Source organism: Oncorhynchus keta, chromosome 26 (assembly GCF_023373465.1).
Source record: "Oncorhynchus keta strain PuntledgeMale-10-30-2019 chromosome 26, Oket_V2, whole genome shotgun sequence".
NCBI lineage: Eukaryota > Metazoa > Chordata > Actinopteri > Salmoniformes > Salmonidae > Oncorhynchus > Oncorhynchus keta.
The window spans coordinates 28,027,381-28,047,572 of record NC_068446.1 but is presented as its reverse complement, the minus strand read 5'-3'; the positions used below and the strand labels follow the sequence as shown (position 1 = coordinate 28,047,572).

General features: G+C 44.1%; 1 protein-coding gene across 1 annotated transcript; it reads right to left on the bottom strand.

Moving 5' to 3' along the window:
* Window positions 1–23: 23 nt before the first annotated feature.
* LOC118358673 (ral guanine nucleotide dissociation stimulator-like 1) lies at window positions 24–18,352 on the bottom strand. Its single transcript, XM_052481107.1, has 21 exons — window positions 18,336–18,352; window positions 17,570–17,828; window positions 16,988–17,304; window positions 16,794–16,875; window positions 16,596–16,685; window positions 16,361–16,447; window positions 16,130–16,160; window positions 15,848–15,971; window positions 15,608–15,697; window positions 8,956–9,103; window positions 8,727–8,841; window positions 8,449–8,618; window positions 7,987–8,186; window positions 7,587–7,661; window positions 7,219–7,412; window positions 3,561–3,694; window positions 2,304–2,623; window positions 2,105–2,190; window positions 1,886–1,975; window positions 447–478; window positions 24–135 (listed from the first exon to the last, which is right to left on the bottom strand). Exons 1-19 carry the CDS (start codon window positions 18,350–18,352, stop codon window positions 1,962–1,964), a joined length of 2,553 nt encoding a protein of 850 aa, XP_052337067.1. The 3' UTR covers window positions 24–135; window positions 447–478; window positions 1,886–1,961.
* Between the last annotated feature and the right edge of the window lie 1,840 nt (window positions 18,353–20,192).

Sequence of the window (20,192 nt, the reverse complement as noted above, 5' to 3'; positions counted from 1 at the left end):
ATGCAGGAGGCCTGGGTGTTTTAGGCAAGGGACATGGCCAACAGGAAGACCAAGCGACAGCACATGCAGGGCGGGCCAGGCTGTGTTTCACTCAACGTGGAACTGGCTGCTGAGGGGTCAACTCCCTGGAACAGTCTGGTGACAGAGGGGAAATGGTCAGGTAAAAAAAGGACCATTGTATGGGTCAGATACATCTAATATAAACATTTTAAAAACACTGATAACTGATTCCTGTTAAAACCTGTCAAAGACCAAGTTTACAAATCTGATTGAATTCCTCTGACTACAACACAATGTCTATTTCAGGGTAGATTTGTTTTAAATACATGTTAATTACAGGAAACCTCATAGGGGGAGATCAGTGTTAGTCAGGTCAATCGAGCAGACACTATGCTCATTAATGACTAACTAATTAGTAAATTAAGAACAGGTTGTAAATGACTAACCTGTCACCTATTCTCAAAGTTGAAGAGCTCACCTTGCAGGGAACAAAAATGACAGTGTGAAAGACTGAACACGCTGTGCTGGTGAGACAAACAGATGTGAAGGACTATAAAAACTGCCTAAAAATACTAATGAAACACATGCTCTAGATGCAAAAAGCAGTTAGTCACAACACATACAGGAGAAGTCTCTACAACAGTCAGTCGGGGGAGCCTCTATTGGGTGCACACGCTTGAATTTTTTTTTATGGGTCTAATTGTAAAGACATGTCATTTAACTGTAAAAATGTATTACATTTTAATGTGGCAAGAACACAAATAGTAATGATGGTCATCTGATTAGCTAGCATCAATCATCATGTCACCAGAATAAAACCCTTGATATTTATTGGAAATGGGTAACAAGCCTTTCCAATAAAGCATCACCACACTGTGAAGTTCATCATAACTCATTTAATCTATAGCCTAATAAACTGCATGCTTTACCGAGTGGGAAGACCACACCATATCATCGCGTAACTCCACGTTTACTTCAATTTGATGGTTATTATATAAATATTTGATCATAAATTCTCATAATTAATTTTACCGACAAGATCCACCTTGTCGAGAGTGTTTTGTTTTGTCAAATTGGAAAGTTTGCCAACAAATGAGGTGTTTCCATCAGGCCTGTTGTGACATTTATCTGGCATGTACATTACGCACATGAAGAGGTTGGATGGAAACCTGGTTATTGTAAAAAAAAAAAAAAAAGATTTAAAAAGAAGAATTCACTTAAATCAGCTACCTGCAGCTGTGCACATTCATCTACTCAAAAATAATTCCAGCATCCATTTGATGAATGGAAATCTGTTTCAAACACCATAATGACATTCATCGATTGCTATTAGTCCTACTACTAGTGGATGCCAAGTTTCCCACAAAAATGTGAATTTATTTTTAAAATACATAAAATGTTTCATAAATTTCCTTCAATACACAAGTGGCTGAATCTCAGCGCGAGCAAACCAACATATCAGTCTGTGTAGCCCATACATCCAGTGCTGTCTCGCCCAAAATACTATGACAGGCGCCATTTCGCTCGCAAGGATGCTTTCTCCAGTGAGATTGATGCGTTATGCTCTTGTCTTGGTCTAATTATAAATATTTAGAGACCCCCCCTCGCTCTCCAGTTTGCCTATGCAGGGGAATAGATCATTTCTGTAGCTCCCCCGTAATTCGCACTCCTTGTATCTAGCATGGTCAGGTCTGTCAGGAAGGTGCCCAGGTAAGGTATTGTCCCCTGCAGTGCACCCTGGGAAAAGTAAAAGCATAGGATAAACCATACCGATACATCTGCAGCCACTGCCAAGCTTCTCACTTTGACTTCCCTCCTTAAAACGTAAACAAACAGGGCCTTGAAAACAAACTGCCAGTGGCTTGTAGCTTGCTCCATCTCTCACCATTTCATTTTTCCTCTGGAATCATTTGTGAGTGTGTTTCTGGTGCTCCTTAGCACAGCCTACCTGATTGTCAAACTTAGAGGTGCCCTCCTGTAGGGGAAAAAGTAGATCGCAGTAGTGATTTGATATTTACACAATCAATTTAATCATAAATCAACCACTACACCAATAGCCAAACCTTCTCATATAATTGTATTAATTAACAGAGCAGTCTCTCACCCCCCATCAGCAGCTCTCGGCTCGTCAGGTAGTTGTTGTGATGCGAGAAGACGTCTGATAGCTCCTCAAACGTAGACATGCTGTCTCTGGGAGAATTACATAGAGAAAAGACTAGAACTAATTGGGAATGCATAGGAACTCCTCCACATGAGTTGTGACTAATCAGTTCATATGCATTCAGGCTGTGAAAGAGACTCACTTGGGCACCCAGGACCAGGCCCTCTTCAGTCTGTAAAGTGGGTTGGACTGCAGTGCAGACACAATGGCACGGAGCGAGGAGAAGTTCTTAAGCACGCGACACTCCTGAGCGATGTCTATCCAGCGCTTGATGACCCGTGCCCTGAGGAGCGGGCGGATCTGTTGTCGGTGCAGTATGGTGCTGACCACACACGCTGCCACAGCGTTGAACTGGGTGATGGTGGCACGGATGGTGGGAGCACTGTGCTTGTTCTGTTTCTTATCCCTCTGGGACCAGATGGAGCCCAGGCAGTGGTGAGGAATCACCTTATTGAACAACAACTGGAAACAGAAACTAATTAAGCCGTGTTCACATTGGCTTAATTTCGTAGGTGGTTTGAAGTCCGGTAGAAATCTGATTCCTTGTCCATGTGACTTGTCTGAACGGTCAAATCTTATATATTTGCCCTCATGTTGTTTTTAGACTTATTTGGCATGTATTGTTGCTTGCTAGCTACTCTAACAGTTTGACAAGAACATGTGGTAGCTAACTAGCCTGTTAATTGTTTACAAACAAATGAATGTGCTAGAATGCTAAACAGCTACCTAGCTAGCTAGTGGATTGCTGTGGCTAGCCAAAAAGGATTTGTTTTGAAAGTTGAATCAACTTATCCTGAGCTTTTAAAAGTGTTCTTACACTATCATTTTGAACATTCAAAGCAACTGGGAAGATTCCATGTCAGGCATTGTTGTCACCTTAGCTTTCTACATAACCTCTGAGTAATAGGATGCATGAGCACCACCACCAATCAGCCTACACCACTGCGCACACACATCATTTCTATGACAACTAGCGTAGCCATGTCAGGAAATGGCTGCTGTCTGAAAACAAACAAATCCGATTTGGGCACTTGTAACTTACTGTTTGGACAGTACATAGTCCAAAACAGATAAAAAAAAAATTAAAAAAAATGATTTTAGCATTAACAGTGTGAATAAGGCTTTAGACTATTAGGTTGGTTCATACAGGCAGCCCAACTCTGATCTTTCGTCCACTAATTGGTCGTTTGACAAATCACATTAGATTTTCACATCAGATCTTTTCAGTGCTGATCTGATTGGTCAAAAGACCAAACAGTGAAAATAAGAGAATTGGGCTTCCTGTCTAGACACAGGCATAGTCTTAAAACACTTAAACGTATATTTATCGTGCATTGTTCAAATCCCACCTGGGAATCCATACGCCCACCCAGACCCCCTCCCTCAGCCTTTCTCTTACCACATCCATATAGGTCAGTTGCTCTGCCACCAAATCTGTATCAAATGACATGAAGTCTTCCTGGACCTCAATCTCCACTTCCTCATCCTCACACAGGCCGAAGGAGCGTATGCTGTCAAAACCGCTGGAGAAACCTACCAGGAGTAATGATCAGATTAACGATGGAAGGCCAAACATGGAGATCAAATCAAAGTTTATTTGTCACGTGCGCCAAATACAACAGGTGTAAACCTTACAGTGAAATGCTTACTTACAGGCTCTAACTAATGGTGCCAGAAAAAGGTGTGTGAGTGTGTGTGTGTGTGTGTAGGTAAGTAAAGAAATAAAAACAACACTAGAAAGACATTTGAAAAAAGCAGTAGCAAGGTTTATTACAGACACCTGTTAGTCAGGCTTATTGAGGTAGTATGTACATGTAAGTATTGTTAAAGTGACTGTGCATATATGATGAACAGAGAGTAGCAGAAGCGTAAAAAGAGGGGTTGGCGGGACACAATGCAAATAGCCCGGTTAGCCACTGTGCGGGAGCACTGGTTGGTCGGGGCAATTTAGGTAGTATGTACATGAATGTATAGTTAAAGTGACTAAGCATAAGATAAACAGAGATTAGCAGCAGCGTAAAAGAAGGTTTGGGGGGGTGGCACACAATGCAAATAGTCCGTGGAACCATTTGGTTAGGAGTCTTTTGGCTTGGGGGTAAAAACTGTTGAGAAGCCTTTTCATCCTAGACTTGGCACTCCGGTACCGCTTGCCATGCAGTAGTAGAGAGAACAGTTTATGACTGGGGTGGCTGGGGTCTTTGACAATTTTTAGGACCTTCCTCTGACACCGCCTGGTGTAGAGGTCCTGGATGGCAGGCAGCTTTGCCCCAGTGATGTACTGGGCCGTACGCACTACCCTCTGTAGTGCCTTGCGGTCGGAGGCCAAGCAATTGCCGTACCTGGCAGTGATGCAACCGGTCAGGATGCTCTCGATGTTGCAGCTGTAGAACCTTTTGAGGATCTCAGGACCCATGCCAAATATTATTAGTTTCCTGAGGGGGAAAAGACTTTGTCGTGCCCTCTTCACGACTGTCTTGGTGTGTTTGGACCAAACTAGTTTGTTGTCGATGTGGACACCAAGAAATTTGAAGCTCTCAACCTGCTCCACTACAGCCCCGTTGATGAGAATGGGGACGTGCTCGGTGCTCCTTTTCCTCTAGTCCTCAATCATCTCCTTAGTCTTGGTTACATTGAGGGATAGGTTGTTATTCTGGCAGAACCCGGCCAGGTCTCTGACCTCCTCCCTATAGGCTGTCTCGTCGTTGTCAGTGATCAGGCCACTGTTGTGTCGCCAGCAAACTTAATGGTGTTGGAGTCGTGCCTGGCCATGCAGTCATGGGTGAACAGGGAGTACAGGAGGGGACTGAGACATGCATCCCTGGGGAGCTCCAGTGTTGAGGATCAGCGTGGAAGATGTGTTGCTACCTACCCTCACCACCTGGGGGCGGCCTGTCAGGAAGTCCAGGATCCAGTTGCAGAGGGAGGCGTTTAGTCCCAGGATACTTAGCTTGGTGATGAGCTTTGGAGGGTACCATGGTGTTGAACGCTGAGCTGTAGTCAATGAACAGCATTCTCACATAGGTGTTCCTTTTGTCCAGGTGGGAAAGGGCAGTGTCGAGTGCAATAAAGATTGCGTCATCTGTGGATCTGTTTGGGCGGTATGCAAATTGGAGTGGGTCTAGGGTTTCTGGGATAATGGTGTTGATGTGAGCCATTACCAGCATTTCAAAGCACTTCATGGCTACGGACGTGAGTGCTACGGGTCTGTAGTCATTTAGACAGGTTGCCTTTGTGTTCTTGGGCACAGGGACTATGGTGGTCTGCTTGAAGCATGTTGGTATTACAGACTTAATCAGGGACATGTTGAAAATGTCAGTGAAGACACCTACCAGTTGGTCAGAACATGCCCGGAGCACATGTCCTGGTAATCCGTCTGGCCCCGCAGCCTTGTGTATGTAGACCTATTTAAAAGGTCTTACTCACGTCGGCTACGGAGAACGTGATCACATGGTCGTCCGGAACAGCTGATGCTCTCATGCATGCCTCAGTGTTGCTTGCCTCGAAGCGAGCATAGAAGTGGTTTAGCTCATCTGGTAGGCTCGTGTCACTGGGCAGCTCGCGGCTGTGCTTCCCTTTGTAGTCTAATAGTTTGCAAGCCCTGCTACATCCGACGAGCGTCGGAGCCGGGGTAGCATGATTCAATCTTAGCCCTGTATTTGCCTGTTTGATGGTTCATCGCAGGGCATAGTGGGATTTCTTGTAAGCTTCCGGGTTAGAGTCCCGCACCTTGAAAGCGGCAGCTCTACCCTAGCTCAGTGTGAATGTTGCCTGTAATCCATGGCTTCTGGTTGGGGTATGTACGTACAGTCACTGTGGGGACGACGTCCTCAATGCACTTATTGATAAAGCCAGTGACTGATGTGGGGTATTCTTCAATGTCATAGGAAGAATGTTCCAGTCTGTGATAGCAAAGCAGTCCTGTAGTTTAGCATCTGCTTCATCTGACCATTTTTTTTAAAGATAGAGTCACTGGTGTTTCGCTTCCTGCCTTCATTTTTGCTTGTAAGCAGGAATCAGGAGGATAGTGTTGTGGTCGGATTTACCAAATGGAGGGCGAGGGAGAGCTTTGTAGGCGTGTGTGTGTGTGGAGTACATGTGATCTAGAATTGTTTTCCTCTGGTTGCACATTTAACATGTTGATAAAGATTTGGTAGAACCGATTTAAGTTCCCCTGCATTAAAGTCTCTGGCCACTTGGAGCGCTGCCTCTGGGTGAGTGGTTTCTTGTTTGCTTATTTCCTTATACAGTTGACTGAGTACGGTCTTAGTGCCAGCATCTGTCTGTGGTGGTAAATAAACAGCCACAAAAAGTATAGCTGAGAACTCTAGGCAAGTAGTGTGGCCTGCAGTTTATCACAATATACTCAACTTCAGGTGAGCAAAATCTATTGACTTCCTTAGATTTCGTGCACCAGCTGTTTACAAATAAGCACAAACCGCCCCCCTCGTCTTAGGGAGTGTGCTGTTCTATCCTGCCGGTGCAGCGTGTAGCCCACTAGCTGAATATCCATGTCGTCATTCAGCCACGATTCCGTGAAGCATAGGATATTACAGTTTCTTATGTCCCGTTGGTAGGATATTTGTGATCTTACTTCGTCCAGTTTATTGTCCAATGATTGCATGTTGGCGAGTAATATTGACGGTAACGGCAGCTTTCCTAGCTGTCTTCTGAGGCATCTGGCTCTTCGTCCTCTGCGTCGCTTCCTCTTGCGAATAATTGGGATGTCTGCCCTGTGGGTTGTTTGGAGAATATCGTGCGAGTCCTGCTTGTTGTTGTTGAAGAAATCTTAGTCTAATCCGAGGTGAGTGATCGCTGTCCTGATATCCAGAAGCTCTTTTCTGCCATAAGATACGGTTGCAGAAACATTGTGTACAAAATAATTTACAAATATCGCGATAAACCCCCACATAATACCACAATTGGTTAGGAGACCGTAAAACGGTGGCAATCTCCTCCGGCACCATCTAATAAAGTATTTTTAGAGCGAAAGAGAGATAAAAACTAAATAATTAAGAGGATAGAGTACTAATTAACTAGATATCTTACTGTTCACCCACCCTCTGAGTCTACATCCAGACTGGCCTCAGCCTTCAGCTGCTCCAGTAGACTCTGGGCTTTACGCATGGGCTCCGATCCAGGCAGGGCCCTCTGTAGGTAGGCCATCACCCTGTGGAGGCAGGGGTAGGATGGAGGCTCCTGGAAGTCCTCTCGATACTGGCCCATCCAGGCTCTCAAGATGGAGGCAAGGGCACTAAGGGGGATGAGGGGCAGCAAGAGTCAGGGAGGGCTGCTGGGAGTAAGCTGCTGCTGACAGAGGGCAAAGCAGACTTGAAAGCTACACAGTAACAACTCAACTTCACTTGAATCAATATGGAAATCAAGGGAAGACAGACCAAGTAAAGCAGTAGACGTTGAGAAATCTTACATTCGAACAGCTCCTTTGGTTTCAGAGGGTCTACATTGCTCAGTCTGTCCTTCACTATCCTCTGGAATTCCATACCTGAGAGAAGACAACAAATTCAGCACCACTATCTACCATCGGTCTAAATGCAGTGAGACCAGTATGTCTCCTCAGCCTCTTCATATAGAGCAGTAGTGTTCTTCAACCATGGTTCTGGAGAGCCACAGTCTATACACACTTTGTCTCAGCTCAACACTTACACATACGTGACTTCATCAAAATCATGTTGATTATTGAACCAGGTGTTATAGCACTATGACTGGGACAAAAGCCTGCACTCACTAGGTCCCACCAGGACCAGCTGTTGTCAGCTCCTGCTATACACTCTAGCCACCATGGGCCCCCAGCCCAGAACCAGACTTACTTGTCTAGCAGCAACTGCAGCACGGTGTGCGTGCTGGCGAAGGTGCGGTATGTGGACAGGAAGATGCTGGTGTAGGTGAGGTCATTGCCCCGGAACCCCGTCAGCAGGGTCTCTACCAGCCGCTCCAGAGTTCCAGCACGGATCTTCCAGGTTTCTAGCTGACTCACCGTGTGGCCAGGTTGCAGCCGGTCCCCCGCTGCCTGTGACGAGACAAGATGGAAAGAACCAGGGATATTAGAACGATGAGAACGGTGAAAGAGGTTGAGATAAAGGCACCCTATATTTACAGATGTGTCAGAGTATTGTCTCTGCTGGGAAAAAGGGAGAGGGAGAGAGAGAAAAGGGAGAGAGATAAAAGGGAGAGAGAGAGAGAGAGAAAAGGGAGAGGGTGAGAGAGAAAAGGGAGAAGAGAGAAACCTTTGTGCTGCTAGCACGCTACAATAGGGAACTACAACAGGTAACCTTGCTGAGGCGTAGGCTGGCACGCTGCTGGGCGTAGGGGAGTGTGGAGGCATAGCGACTCCTCAGCTGGACAGGCCACCCCGCCGTGCCTCGCACACGCAGCAGGAAGTCAAAGTTTGCAGAGGTGTTCATGGCGTAAAACATATTAGCATTGTCAGGAATCACCAGTTCTGGAAAACGAAGGATTTTTTATGACAATATTACCACGTCGGTAATTACAAATGAGAGTATGAAAGACTGAGTGTGTGATATTTGAGTGACAGGGAGAATATTTGTACCTCTTTCGTCAGAGATGACCTGCACCAGCTCGTATCCCTCCCCAGGCTCACTCTCCAGGTTGTGTTTGGCCACGGCTCTAGAGATCACTGCTGGAGTCTTATCCTGACTCGTCAACTGGGGAGGGAACAACACCATGTACCAATCAAAAACCACTAAAAGGGTTCCATACATTTATTCAAAATGTCTTGGCCATCTGAATCAAAGTACTAATCTCCTGCTGAGACGTACCATGATGCTCTTGTAGAGGTTGCCGTTGCCCTGCTGCAGGCTGACTCTGATGATGCAGGCGTCCTGAGCCTGGGTGTTGTAGGCAGGGGGCAGGGGAGAGGAGGGGGACATGGGCGTTAGGGAGAGCAACCGTCTTGTGTGCGACTGCCTGGTGACAGAGGGAAAATGTTCAGGTTTTTAAAAAAAGGACCATCTATATGGGTCAGATAAATCTAATATAAAACACACTGATATAACTGATTCCTGTTAATACATATTGGGCTCTATTTGAACTAATCTAAAGCAATGGTAAATATTAGTGCTGGCGGTAGAGTTATAGGTTCAGGGTGTCTATGAAATATTTTTGCTATTTTCCTAACCTGAATAATGACACAAAAGGACTGGGTTTTGATAAATAAACAAGTTAAGGGTGTGTCAAAGATTGGCTCACTGGCCTATCAATGTGCTCCATGGTTAAATATGTGCTTCAAGTTGTGTATTTCCAGTCTCCTATGTATTGAGTTGTTAGTCCATTAAATAGTTCACCCCATATTTGCTAAATATGTTGAACATGTTTGCTGTCCACATTGTTCTAATTGCATTGCTAAACATAGGCTATAGCATTCACACTGATATAGGGGCTAGGCCTACTGTAAATTGTAGTCTGGACATGGCTGTTAGTCAGCCTGCCAGCTTAGTGGAGTCTGCCACTAGCACAGTCAGTGTAGTCAGCTCAGCTATTCCCATTGAGACCGTGTCTGTGCCTCGACCTAGGTTGGGTAAAACTAAACATGGCGGTGTTCGCCTTAGCAATCTAACTAGAATAAAGACCTTGTCCATTCCTGCCATTATTGAAAGAGATTGTGATACCTCATCTCAAAATAGGGCTACTTAATGTTAGATCCATCACTTCAAAGGCAGTTATAGTCAATGAACTAATCACTGATCATAATTGATGTGATTGGCCTGACTGAAACATGGCTTAAGCCTGATGAATTTACTGTGTTAAATGAGGCGACACCTCCTGGTTACACTAGTGACCATATCCCCCGTGCATCCCGCAAAGGCGGAGGTGTTGCTAACATTTACGATAGCAAATTTCAATTTACCAAAAAAAAAGAAAGATGTTTTCGTCTTTTAAGCTTCTAGTCATGAAATCTTTGCAGCCTACTCAATCACTTTTTATAGCTACTGTTTACAGGCCTCCTGGGCCATATACAGCGTTCCTCATTGAGTTCCCTGAATTCCTATCGGACCTTGTAGTCATAGCAGATAATCTAATTTTTGGTGACTTTAATATTCACATGGAAAAGTCCACAGACCCACTCCAAAAGGCTTTCGGCGCCATCATCGACTCAGTGGGTTTTGTCCAACACGTCTCTGGACCTTCTCACTTCCACAGTCATACTCTGGATCTAGTTTTGTCCCATGGAATAAATGTTGTGGATCTTAATGTTTTTCCTCATAATACTGGAATATCGGACCACCATTGTATTATGTTTGCAATTGCAACAAATAATCTGCTCAGACCCCAACCAAGGAGCATCAAAAGTCATGCTATAAATTCTCAGACAACAAAGATTCCTTGATGCCCTTCCAGACTCCCTCTGCCTACCCAAGGACGTCAGAGGACAAAAATCAGTTAACCACCTGAGGAACTCAATTTAACCTTGCGCAATACCCTAGATGCAGTTGCACCCCTAAAAACATTTATCATAAGAAACTAGCTCCCTGGTATACAGAAAATACCCGAGCTCTGAAGGAAGCTTCCAGAAAATTTGAACTGACATGGCGCCACACCAAACTGGATGTCTTCCCGACTAGCTTGGAAAGACCGTACAGTATGGAAGAGCCCTCACTGCTGCTCGATCATTCTATTTTACCAACTTAATTGAGGGAAATAAGAACAATCCAAAATGTATTTTTGATACTGTCACAAAGCTAACTAAAAAACAACATTCCCCAAGTGAGGATGGCTTTCACTTCAGCAGTAATAAATTCATGAACTTCTTTGAGGAAAAGATCATGATTATTAGAAAGCAAATTACGGATTCCTCTTTAAATCTGCGTATTCCTCCAAAGCTCAGTTGTCCTGAGTCTGCACAACTCTGCCAGGACCTAGGATCAAGAGAGACACGCAAGTGTTTTAGTACTATATCTCTTGACACAATGATGAAAATATTCATGGCCTCTAAACATTCAAGCTGCATACTGGACCCTATTCCAACTAAACTACTGAAAGAGCTGCTTCCTGTGCTTGGCCCTCCTATGTTGAACATAATAAACGGCTCTCTATCCACCGGATGTTTACCAAACTCACTAAAAGTGGCAGTAATAAAGCCTCTTGAAAAAGCCAAACCTTGACCCAGAAAATATACCGCAATGCTCTACTTTCCAGCTACCCGGATAAAGCACTAAATAAACTTCAGTTAGTGCTAAATACGGCTGCTAGAATCCTGACTAGGACCAAAAAATATGTTCATATTACTCCAGTGCTAGCCTCCCTACACTGGCTTCCTGTTAAGGCAATGGCTGATTTCAAGGTTTTACTGCTAACCTACAAAGCATTACATGGGCTTGCTCCTACCTATCTTTCTGATTTAGGTAGGTAGGTCCTGCCGTACATACCTACACGTACGCTACGGTCACAAGACGCAGGCCTCCTAGAATTTCTAAGCAAACAGCTGGAGGCAGGGCTTTCTCCTATAGAGCTCCATTTTTATGGAATGGTCTGCCTACCCATATGAGAGACGCAGACTCAGTCTCAATCTTTAAGTCTTTACTGAAGAATCATCTCTTCAGTGGGTCAAATGATTGAGTGTAGTCTGGCCCAGGAGTGTGAAGGTGAACGGAAAGGCTCTGGAGCAACGAACTGCCCTTGCTGTCTCTGCCTGGCCGGTTCCCCTCTTTCCACTGGGATTCTCTGCCTCTAACCCTATTACAGGGGCTGAGTCACTGGCTTACTGGTGCTCTTCCATGCCGTCCCTAGGAGGGGTGCGTCACTTGAGTGGGTTGAGCACCCCCCCTTGGGTTGTGCCGTGGTGGAGATCTTTGTGGGCTATACTCGGCCTTGTCTCGGGATGGTAAGTTGGGGGTTGAAGATATCCCTCTAGTGGTGTGGGGGCTGTGCTTTGGTAAAGTGGGTGGGGTTATATCCTTCCTGTTTGTCCCTCTCCGGGGGTATCATCGGATGGGGCCACAGTGTCTCCTGACCCCTCCTGTCTCAGCCTCCAGTATTTATGCTGCTGTAGTTTGTGTCGGGGGGCTAGGGTCAGTCTGTTATATCTGGAATATTTCTCCTGTCTTATCCGGTGTCGTGTGAATTTAAGGATGCTCTCTCTAATTCTCTCTTTCTTTCTCGCTCTCTGAGGACCTGAGTCCCAAGACCATGCCTCGGGACTACCTGGCATGATGAATCCTTGCTGTCCCCAGTCCACCTGGACGTGCTGCTGCTCCAGTTTAAACTGTTCTGCCTGCGGCTATGGAACCCTGCCCTGTCCCAGACCTGCTGTTTTCAACTCTCTAGAGACAGCAGGAGCGGTAGAGATGTTCTCAATGATCGGCTATGAAAAGCCAGCTGACATTTACTCCCGAGGTGCTGACTTGTTGCACCCTCGACAACTACTGTGAATATTATTATTTGACCATGCTGGTCATTTATTAACATTTGAACATCTTGGCCATGTTCTGTTATAATCTCCACCGGGCAGAGCCAGAAGAGGACTGGTTCCTCTCTAGGTTTCGGCCTTTCTAAAGAGTTTTTCCTAGCCACCGTGCTTCTACACCTGCATTGCTTGCTGTTTGGGGTTTTAGGCTTGGTTTCTGTACAGCACTTTGATATATCAGCTGATGTAAGAAGGGCTTTATAAATCAGTTTGATTTGATTAACTTTTCCAATGCTAGTTAAAGGATGTAGTTTCCCATTGAATTAACTACAAAAAAGGTAAGATGTTTTTTAAATTCTAGTGCTGCTCTGCAAACAAAGTTGTTAGCTAGCTAGCTCTGGTCCAACTTTAAACAAACTCTGAAGTTCAAAGACGTCTCAAAGTTATAATTCTGTGGGACGAAGATAATGAATGTCATAAAAAGATGCCCAGCGGCAAGCTTCCTCCATCCGCTCTTGCATCTCACACTGTGACTGGCAGCACTATGATTAAACCATGCCGTTACGGCAAAATACAATTTGCTCTTAACAACTTCCCTATATAGCTTAGGAAAATCAGCCATAGCAAGCTGCTCTATCCACACTGATTGGTGAAGTAATTTAATGTCAAACTAAATGTTTAAAAAAATATTTACTTTGAGGTTAAAAAAGGAACAGAAAAGAACATTAGTCATTTTTTAAAAATTGTTCTGTTTAGAAAGAAAATATTGTTTTCCAATTTTGGTTCCAACCATACACAAACAGACCCCATTTCAAAGGAAACAAGCACTCAGTAAGATCAGGTGTGGCCAATTAGGGGGCGCAGCCAATATGAAGACACTTAAGAGTTTTGTTGATGCTGAGAACGGAATGTGTTTATTTTACCTCCTTTTTTCTCCCCAAATTTGTGATATCCAATTGCAATCTTGTCTCATCGCTGCAACTCCCCTGTACTGAGAATGTTCCAAAGCAAGCAACAATCATGGTGTATGTGCCCTCCAGGACACCTACACCACCCGATGTCACAGGAAGGCCATAAAGATCATCAAGGACATCCACCCGAGCCACTGCCTGTTCACCCCGCTATCATCCAGAAGGCGAGGTCAGTACAGGTGCATCAAAGCTGGGACTGAGAGACTGAAAAACAGCTTCTATCTCAAGGCCATCAGACTGTTAAACAGCCACCACTAACATTGAGTGGCTGCTGCCAACACACTGACTCAACTCCAGCCACTTTAATAATGGGAATTGATGGAAATTGATGTAAAATATATCACTAGCCACTTTAAACAATGCTTCTTAATATAATGTTTACATACATTACTCATCTCATATGTATATACTGTACTCTATCATCTACTGCATCTTTATGTAATACATGTATCACTAGCCACTTTAAACTATACCACTTTGTTTACATACCCTACATTACTCATCTCATATGTATATACTGTACTCGATACCATCTACTGCATCTTGCCTATGCCGTTCTGTACCATCACTCATTCATATATCTTTATGTACATATTCTTTATCCCTTTACACTTGTGTGCATAAGGTAGTAGTTTTGGAATTGTCTCATCATTAGGTTGTTAGGTGAGATTACTCATTGGTTATTACTGCATTGTCGGAACTAGAAGCACAAGCATTTCGCTACACTTGCATTAACATCTGCTAACCAGGTGTATGTGACAAATAAATTTGATTTGATTTCCAGAAGGTGGTGGGAAGGTGATATGCAAAATAATCCTAGGACAACCACACTCTCACCAAGCTCTAAGAAACATCTGTTCTCAGAACATTATGTGCTACCTGGGTAAAGCTCCAATATAAAGAGAAAGGGTGAACATCCACTCACCATTATACGGCTTCCAAATGTCATGTTTTGTAAACATCTTACAGATCATATTTGCACTTTTCCAGAAATAGCCGATGAAATTGCATTGCAGTCGAGCCATAAACCCATGACAATATTTCTAAATAAGATTGGTCAGAAGCACGATATCATAAAATCCCTTCGCTCGTTCCATGGCACTGTGCACACGTACTGTAGGCCTAAATGTCTTTATGCGTACCAGTCGAAACATCTATCTATACAATACACTAGGCTCCTGTCAATTGTATCATTGCCCATGTGCGAAGCAGATTTTTAAAAATCTGATGTTGATATGGCACTACAGTAAGATTGAAGAGATTGGAATTGCGTGTCTTTGGTAATCGGGGGTGCTCTTTGAAAATAGGGATGGATTGTCTACTTAAACAAGCGAAATGCAGGTATGTGAATAATGAGAAGGCATGAGGGCAAAAACCTCCAACATATTTCGAAGCACTACGTAGACCATTTAAAACCCATTTATTCATAGGCTACTTTTGACTAAATGTCCAAGTTAAAAAGACACATCTTTGCGATTCTGCTAAACTAGCCTTGATTGGGGGCAGGGCAGGGTAGGCTTTGCTTGTTTTTTTTATGCAATTAAACAAAAAACCAAAAAAATGGGGGAACTAATCATTTTTTGACATTTCTAAATACGAGATTCACCGGCATAAAATTCACATCTCTCCTTCCATGGGCACCGTGCTTCATGGCTGGATAGGCTGCACTTCCACTCTCAAAATCAATGCAATTATCAACTGCGTTAACCACAACCTGCTTTTTGTGAGTCTTAAAAACATCCCATTAGTGCTGTATGAAAGTGTCACTTTGGGGTTGTTTTTAGGACACAACTTAAATATTGCCACCCCTCCCAACTCAGTGCAAGTGAGCTGATTTTAGACAGAAATTGACAAACCTGCCATTAGAGCTGGAAAATGCCAGTGCTCCAGTTAACGTTACAAAATTGCAAACTAACAAGAGTTTGACACTTAAGCCTCCTCAGCATCAGACGGAAATAGAGACCAATAAGGCTACGGTTCCAAATCTGATTGTAGTCAACAGAATTTGATCATGTCTATTATTTCAGGTTAGATTTATTTTAAATCCCAATGTTACGTACAGTACACATCACGTTAAGTCCTCCAGTGTGTACTTACTGGCTAAGTCTCTTGACAATGCCCTTGCAAAGTTTGCATGAAGTCTTACTTCTGTCTCCCACTCCTTCAATGTCACAAGACATGGCATGGCTGCAGAAGACAGAGAATAATCATGATATCACTACTACCAGTCCACTTATCCCAAGTAGGAGTCAAACAATCCGAAAGAGATGGAGCAGAGAGGATAGAGGGAGTAAGAGCTGATGTAGAGAGAGTGTGAATGATTACTGACGCTTGTACCTCTCCTCCTCTCTGTGTTGAGGCTGGCACTTGAACCAGCGCAGGAAGGCAGCGTTAGCAATAAGACAGTAGCTGTTACACGCAGACTGCAGCAGCTTGATCCGAGCGATCACCTCAAACTCCCGCAGAGTCAGAGAGAGATCAAGGTCACAGTCAATTTTTTATTTAACTAGGCAAGTCAGTTAAGAACAAATTCTTAACGTAAAAAGCTGACTACTAACAATGACCTTTCACCCTTTACCTAATTAGTGGGTTAGAACGGGTTAAAAATGACACTCACCCTTCGCATCTTCTCAAAGTTGATTAGCCCCCCCTGCAGAGAACACAAAGAGGAGTGTGAAAGACTGAACAATGATACCACACTGTGCTGGCTAGACAAACAGTGGTGGTAGACTAAAAATTGTCAAACACATTCCTCAAATACTCATGCTCGATATGCAAACAGCAGCCACAACACACAGGAGAATTCTACAACCAAACAGAAGGAGTGAGTAGGATGATAGTAAGGCTCACCTCTACTAGGTCTGACCGGGCCGTATCTAACATGGTCAGGTCTGTGAGGAAGGTGCCCAGGTAAGGTATCGTCCCCTGCATGGCACCCTGGGAGGAGAGACAGAGCAATGGTTCAAAATCATACATCAGCAGGCACAGCCAAGCATATCTCACTTTGACTCCCCTCCTTAAAACGTAAACAAACAGGGCCTTGAACACAAACTGCCAGTGGCTTGTAGCTTGCTCCATCTCTCACCATTTCTAATTTCCTCTGGAATCGTTTGTGAGTGTGTTTCTGGTGCTCCTTAGCACAGCCTACCTGATTGGCAAACTTAGAGGTGCCCTCCTGTAGGGGAAAAAGTAGATGTGTAACTATCAAATCACTACTACATTCAATCACTACACCAAAAATCAAACCCTCTCATATGATGTTATTAACAGAGCAGAGTCTCACCCTCATCAGCAGCTCTTCGCTGGTCAGGTAGAGTTTGTGATGTATGATGTCTGATAGCTCCCCAAACGTAGACATGCTGTCTCTGGGAGAATTACATAGAGAAAGACTAGAACTAATTGGGAATGCATAGGAACTCCTCCACATGAGTTGTGACTAATCAGTTCATATGCATTCAGGCTGTGAAAGAGACTCACTTGGGCACCCAGGACCAGGCCCTCTTCAGTCTGTAGAGTGGGTTGGACTGCAGTGCAGACACAATGGCACGGAGAGAGGAGAAGTTCTTAAGCACGTGACACTCCTGAGCGATGTCTATCCAGCGCTTGATGACCCGTGCCCTGAGGAGCGGGCGGATCTGTTGTCGGTGCAGTATGGTGCTGACCACACACGCTGCCACAGCGTTGAACTGGGTGATGGTGGCACGGATGGTGGGAGCACTGTGCTTGTTCTGTTTCTTATCCCTCTGGGACCAGATGGAGCCCAGGCAGTGGTGAGGAATCACCTTCTTGAACAACTGGAAACAGACACAATTTGACTATTAGTATTAAAACAATGTATACTTATCCTGCATTGTTCCAATCCCACCAGTAACAGTCTCCTCAGCCTCTCAATGTAGAGCAGTAGTGTTCTTCAACCATGGTTCTGGAGAGCCACAGTCTATACACACTTTATCTCAGCTCAACACTTACACATACGTGACTTCATCAAAATTATGTTGATTAGATGATTTCTGAACCAGGTATTATAGCACTATGGCTGGGACAAAAGCCTGCACACACTAGGTCCCACCAGGACCAGCTGTTGTCAGCTCCTGCTATACACTCTAGCCACCATGGGCCCCCAGCCCAGAACCAGACGTACTTGTCTAGCAGCTGCAGCACGGTGTGCGTGCTGGCGAAGGCGCGGTATGTGGACAGGAAGATGCTGGTGTAGGCAAGCTTATCGTCCCTGAATGCCATCAGTTGGGTCTGCACCAGCCGCTCCAGTGTTCCTTCCCGGATCTTTAAAGCTGGTTTCCTTTCTTTCACAACCCTCCACCTGCAACGGGACAAAATGTAAAGAACCAGGGATAGGTGTCAAGACAACGACACCCTATATTTAATTCTAAGCCGATTTGGGAGAGAGAACTTGCTGCTACAACAAGAAACACTCCAATCTGATTGTAATCACGGAACAGAGCGCCCCTCATTGAGCCCGTCCTCTGGCTCAAAGAGGGAGGCAAAGAGGACAGCAGACTCTGTCCAACTTACCAGCTCTTTACTCTCAGTCAGCTCTGCTCTCTGGCAATTATCTAGCCACTGGAAATGTACTGACTGCCGAGTAGCAAAAATATACATTCACTGTATTTGCATAGAATCTCTAGTTGGATGGCACTCTGAGAAGTGCCACAACAGTAAAAAAAAAGCACCAGTGTGGCTCACCGTTTACATCATCTTGCTTTCCACGAAACAAATAAGATTAAAAGTCAACAGAAAACAAACCACCACACAGACAATAGCTAGGTTTCCATCCAACTTTCATGCAAATATTCTAAAATCCACATACATTTTCCCACCAGACATGTTTCCGTCAAATGTACTTGTTGCAGATTAAAAGCTGTGCACGATGACGTAGGGCACATAAAAATAACCAGCTAAATGGGTTTCAATCGCATTTTCAACTCTACTGATGGTTTTGTCAAAAACAATGTTGGGTCATGTACTCACTCAGGTCATGGCCTTCATGTGATTATTATGGACATTTTTATTTGTCAAACGGCAGCCGAGCATTGATCATCATGTCACCAGAATAAGACCCTCAATATCTATTGTAAAGGAGCAACAAGCTCATCACCTTGCACTTTCACCACCCTGTGAAGTTCGTAATTTGTCATCTGTAGCATAATAAACTGCATGGTTTCCTGAGTCGTAGTGGGAGGACCACACACAGCGTCATCGCTTGACTCTTGGAAAGTTCACAAATGTGTTGTTTCCATCAGGCCAGTCGTGACATTTTTTAACCAATGTTTACTTTACTCGCATACAACAAAAAGGTTGGACAGAAACCTGGTTCAAGTCTTGCTTTCACTGGCTTACTCATATACATAACTCCCACTCAGGACCTGGATAATGCTCGAATGTTCTGAGCACAAATTGCTTCGCCTTGCTTGTGGTAGGCTGGATGAAAGTTTCATCATCCAATTATTTCAGAGCTACAGAAGTGCAAGTTTCACCATTGCACAGATTGTGGTGATACATTGGCACGAGAATTATTAGAATATGGCAAATATGAGTAAATTCTTGCATTCCAGCCATGCCTGCCAGCCTACCTGAGACGTGAAACCAATAGGTTGGAGGGGATAATGGCTGTTGCCAATTTATTAAATGCACAATTAGCCTAAATGGGTAATGGAAAGACTTCAGCCACCTACATTTATTCGACATTCCAGCCCTTTGCAAATCATATATTTTTTTTTTTATAGCTGTGACGTCACTACATCCAGCTGTTGTTAATATACAGTTACAGTTCAATGGAAATGCACCGCAGCAGGCAATTGTTGCCTCAATGTTCTATGCAAACACTCTACATGTCGGGAAAAAAAGTCTGGTTTATTTTCTCATCCATAGACTATTTAGCTGCAAGACAATAACACAGCAAGGCAAATAAACAAAACCTTTTTGGGCGAACTCAGTTGGTCTCAATTTACTGTTGAGAATTAGAATAGAATACACAAGGTGTACTTTCAAATTTTGGTTGCGCAACAGCAGTCACTCAATTAGCCCATGTCAGCAAAACATTTCTAGATTGGTAAATTCGTCTAGCGGCCAGCTATCTAAACTTGTAGTGAGTATAGTCGAAAAACCGACCAGGGTGGGCCCCATTGATAATCAGTTATATTGAAAACCGAAAACATTTTCCTCTATCCTATGCCAAAATGTTTAGAATTGTTGGAAATTAACTGTAAAACTGCTAATTTCTCTCCGCCCCATGGCAAAACGCGCCGAATTGCAGGAAAAAACGAACTTCCATTTGTTCTCTTCACTGTCATGAGGGGTGGCAGTACATGTTTTGATCGCATTTTGGGGCGCATGTGGGTACACAGACCCACGAACCACTGCAGGCCCCTCATGAGTTCAGATTTTTTTGTGGTCCCCACTGCTAAAGTTGCCCCTCCCTGGTCTAGAGGGTGTATTAACGAGTGTCGAATTTGATCAACAATTTTACTAATTTGCTACCCACGTGAGCCTTATTTAATCGAATATAATTTTGATAATGGTTAGGTTTTACGAATGCACGGATACGTTTTGGCAACTTTGAAAAAAACACTATCAGAGATGTGCCAGTTCACACGAGTATGTGGTCACTAATTGGCTAGAATGGCCCCAATTGATCTCGCCTCCCTTCCATCTTTTGATTATTTAC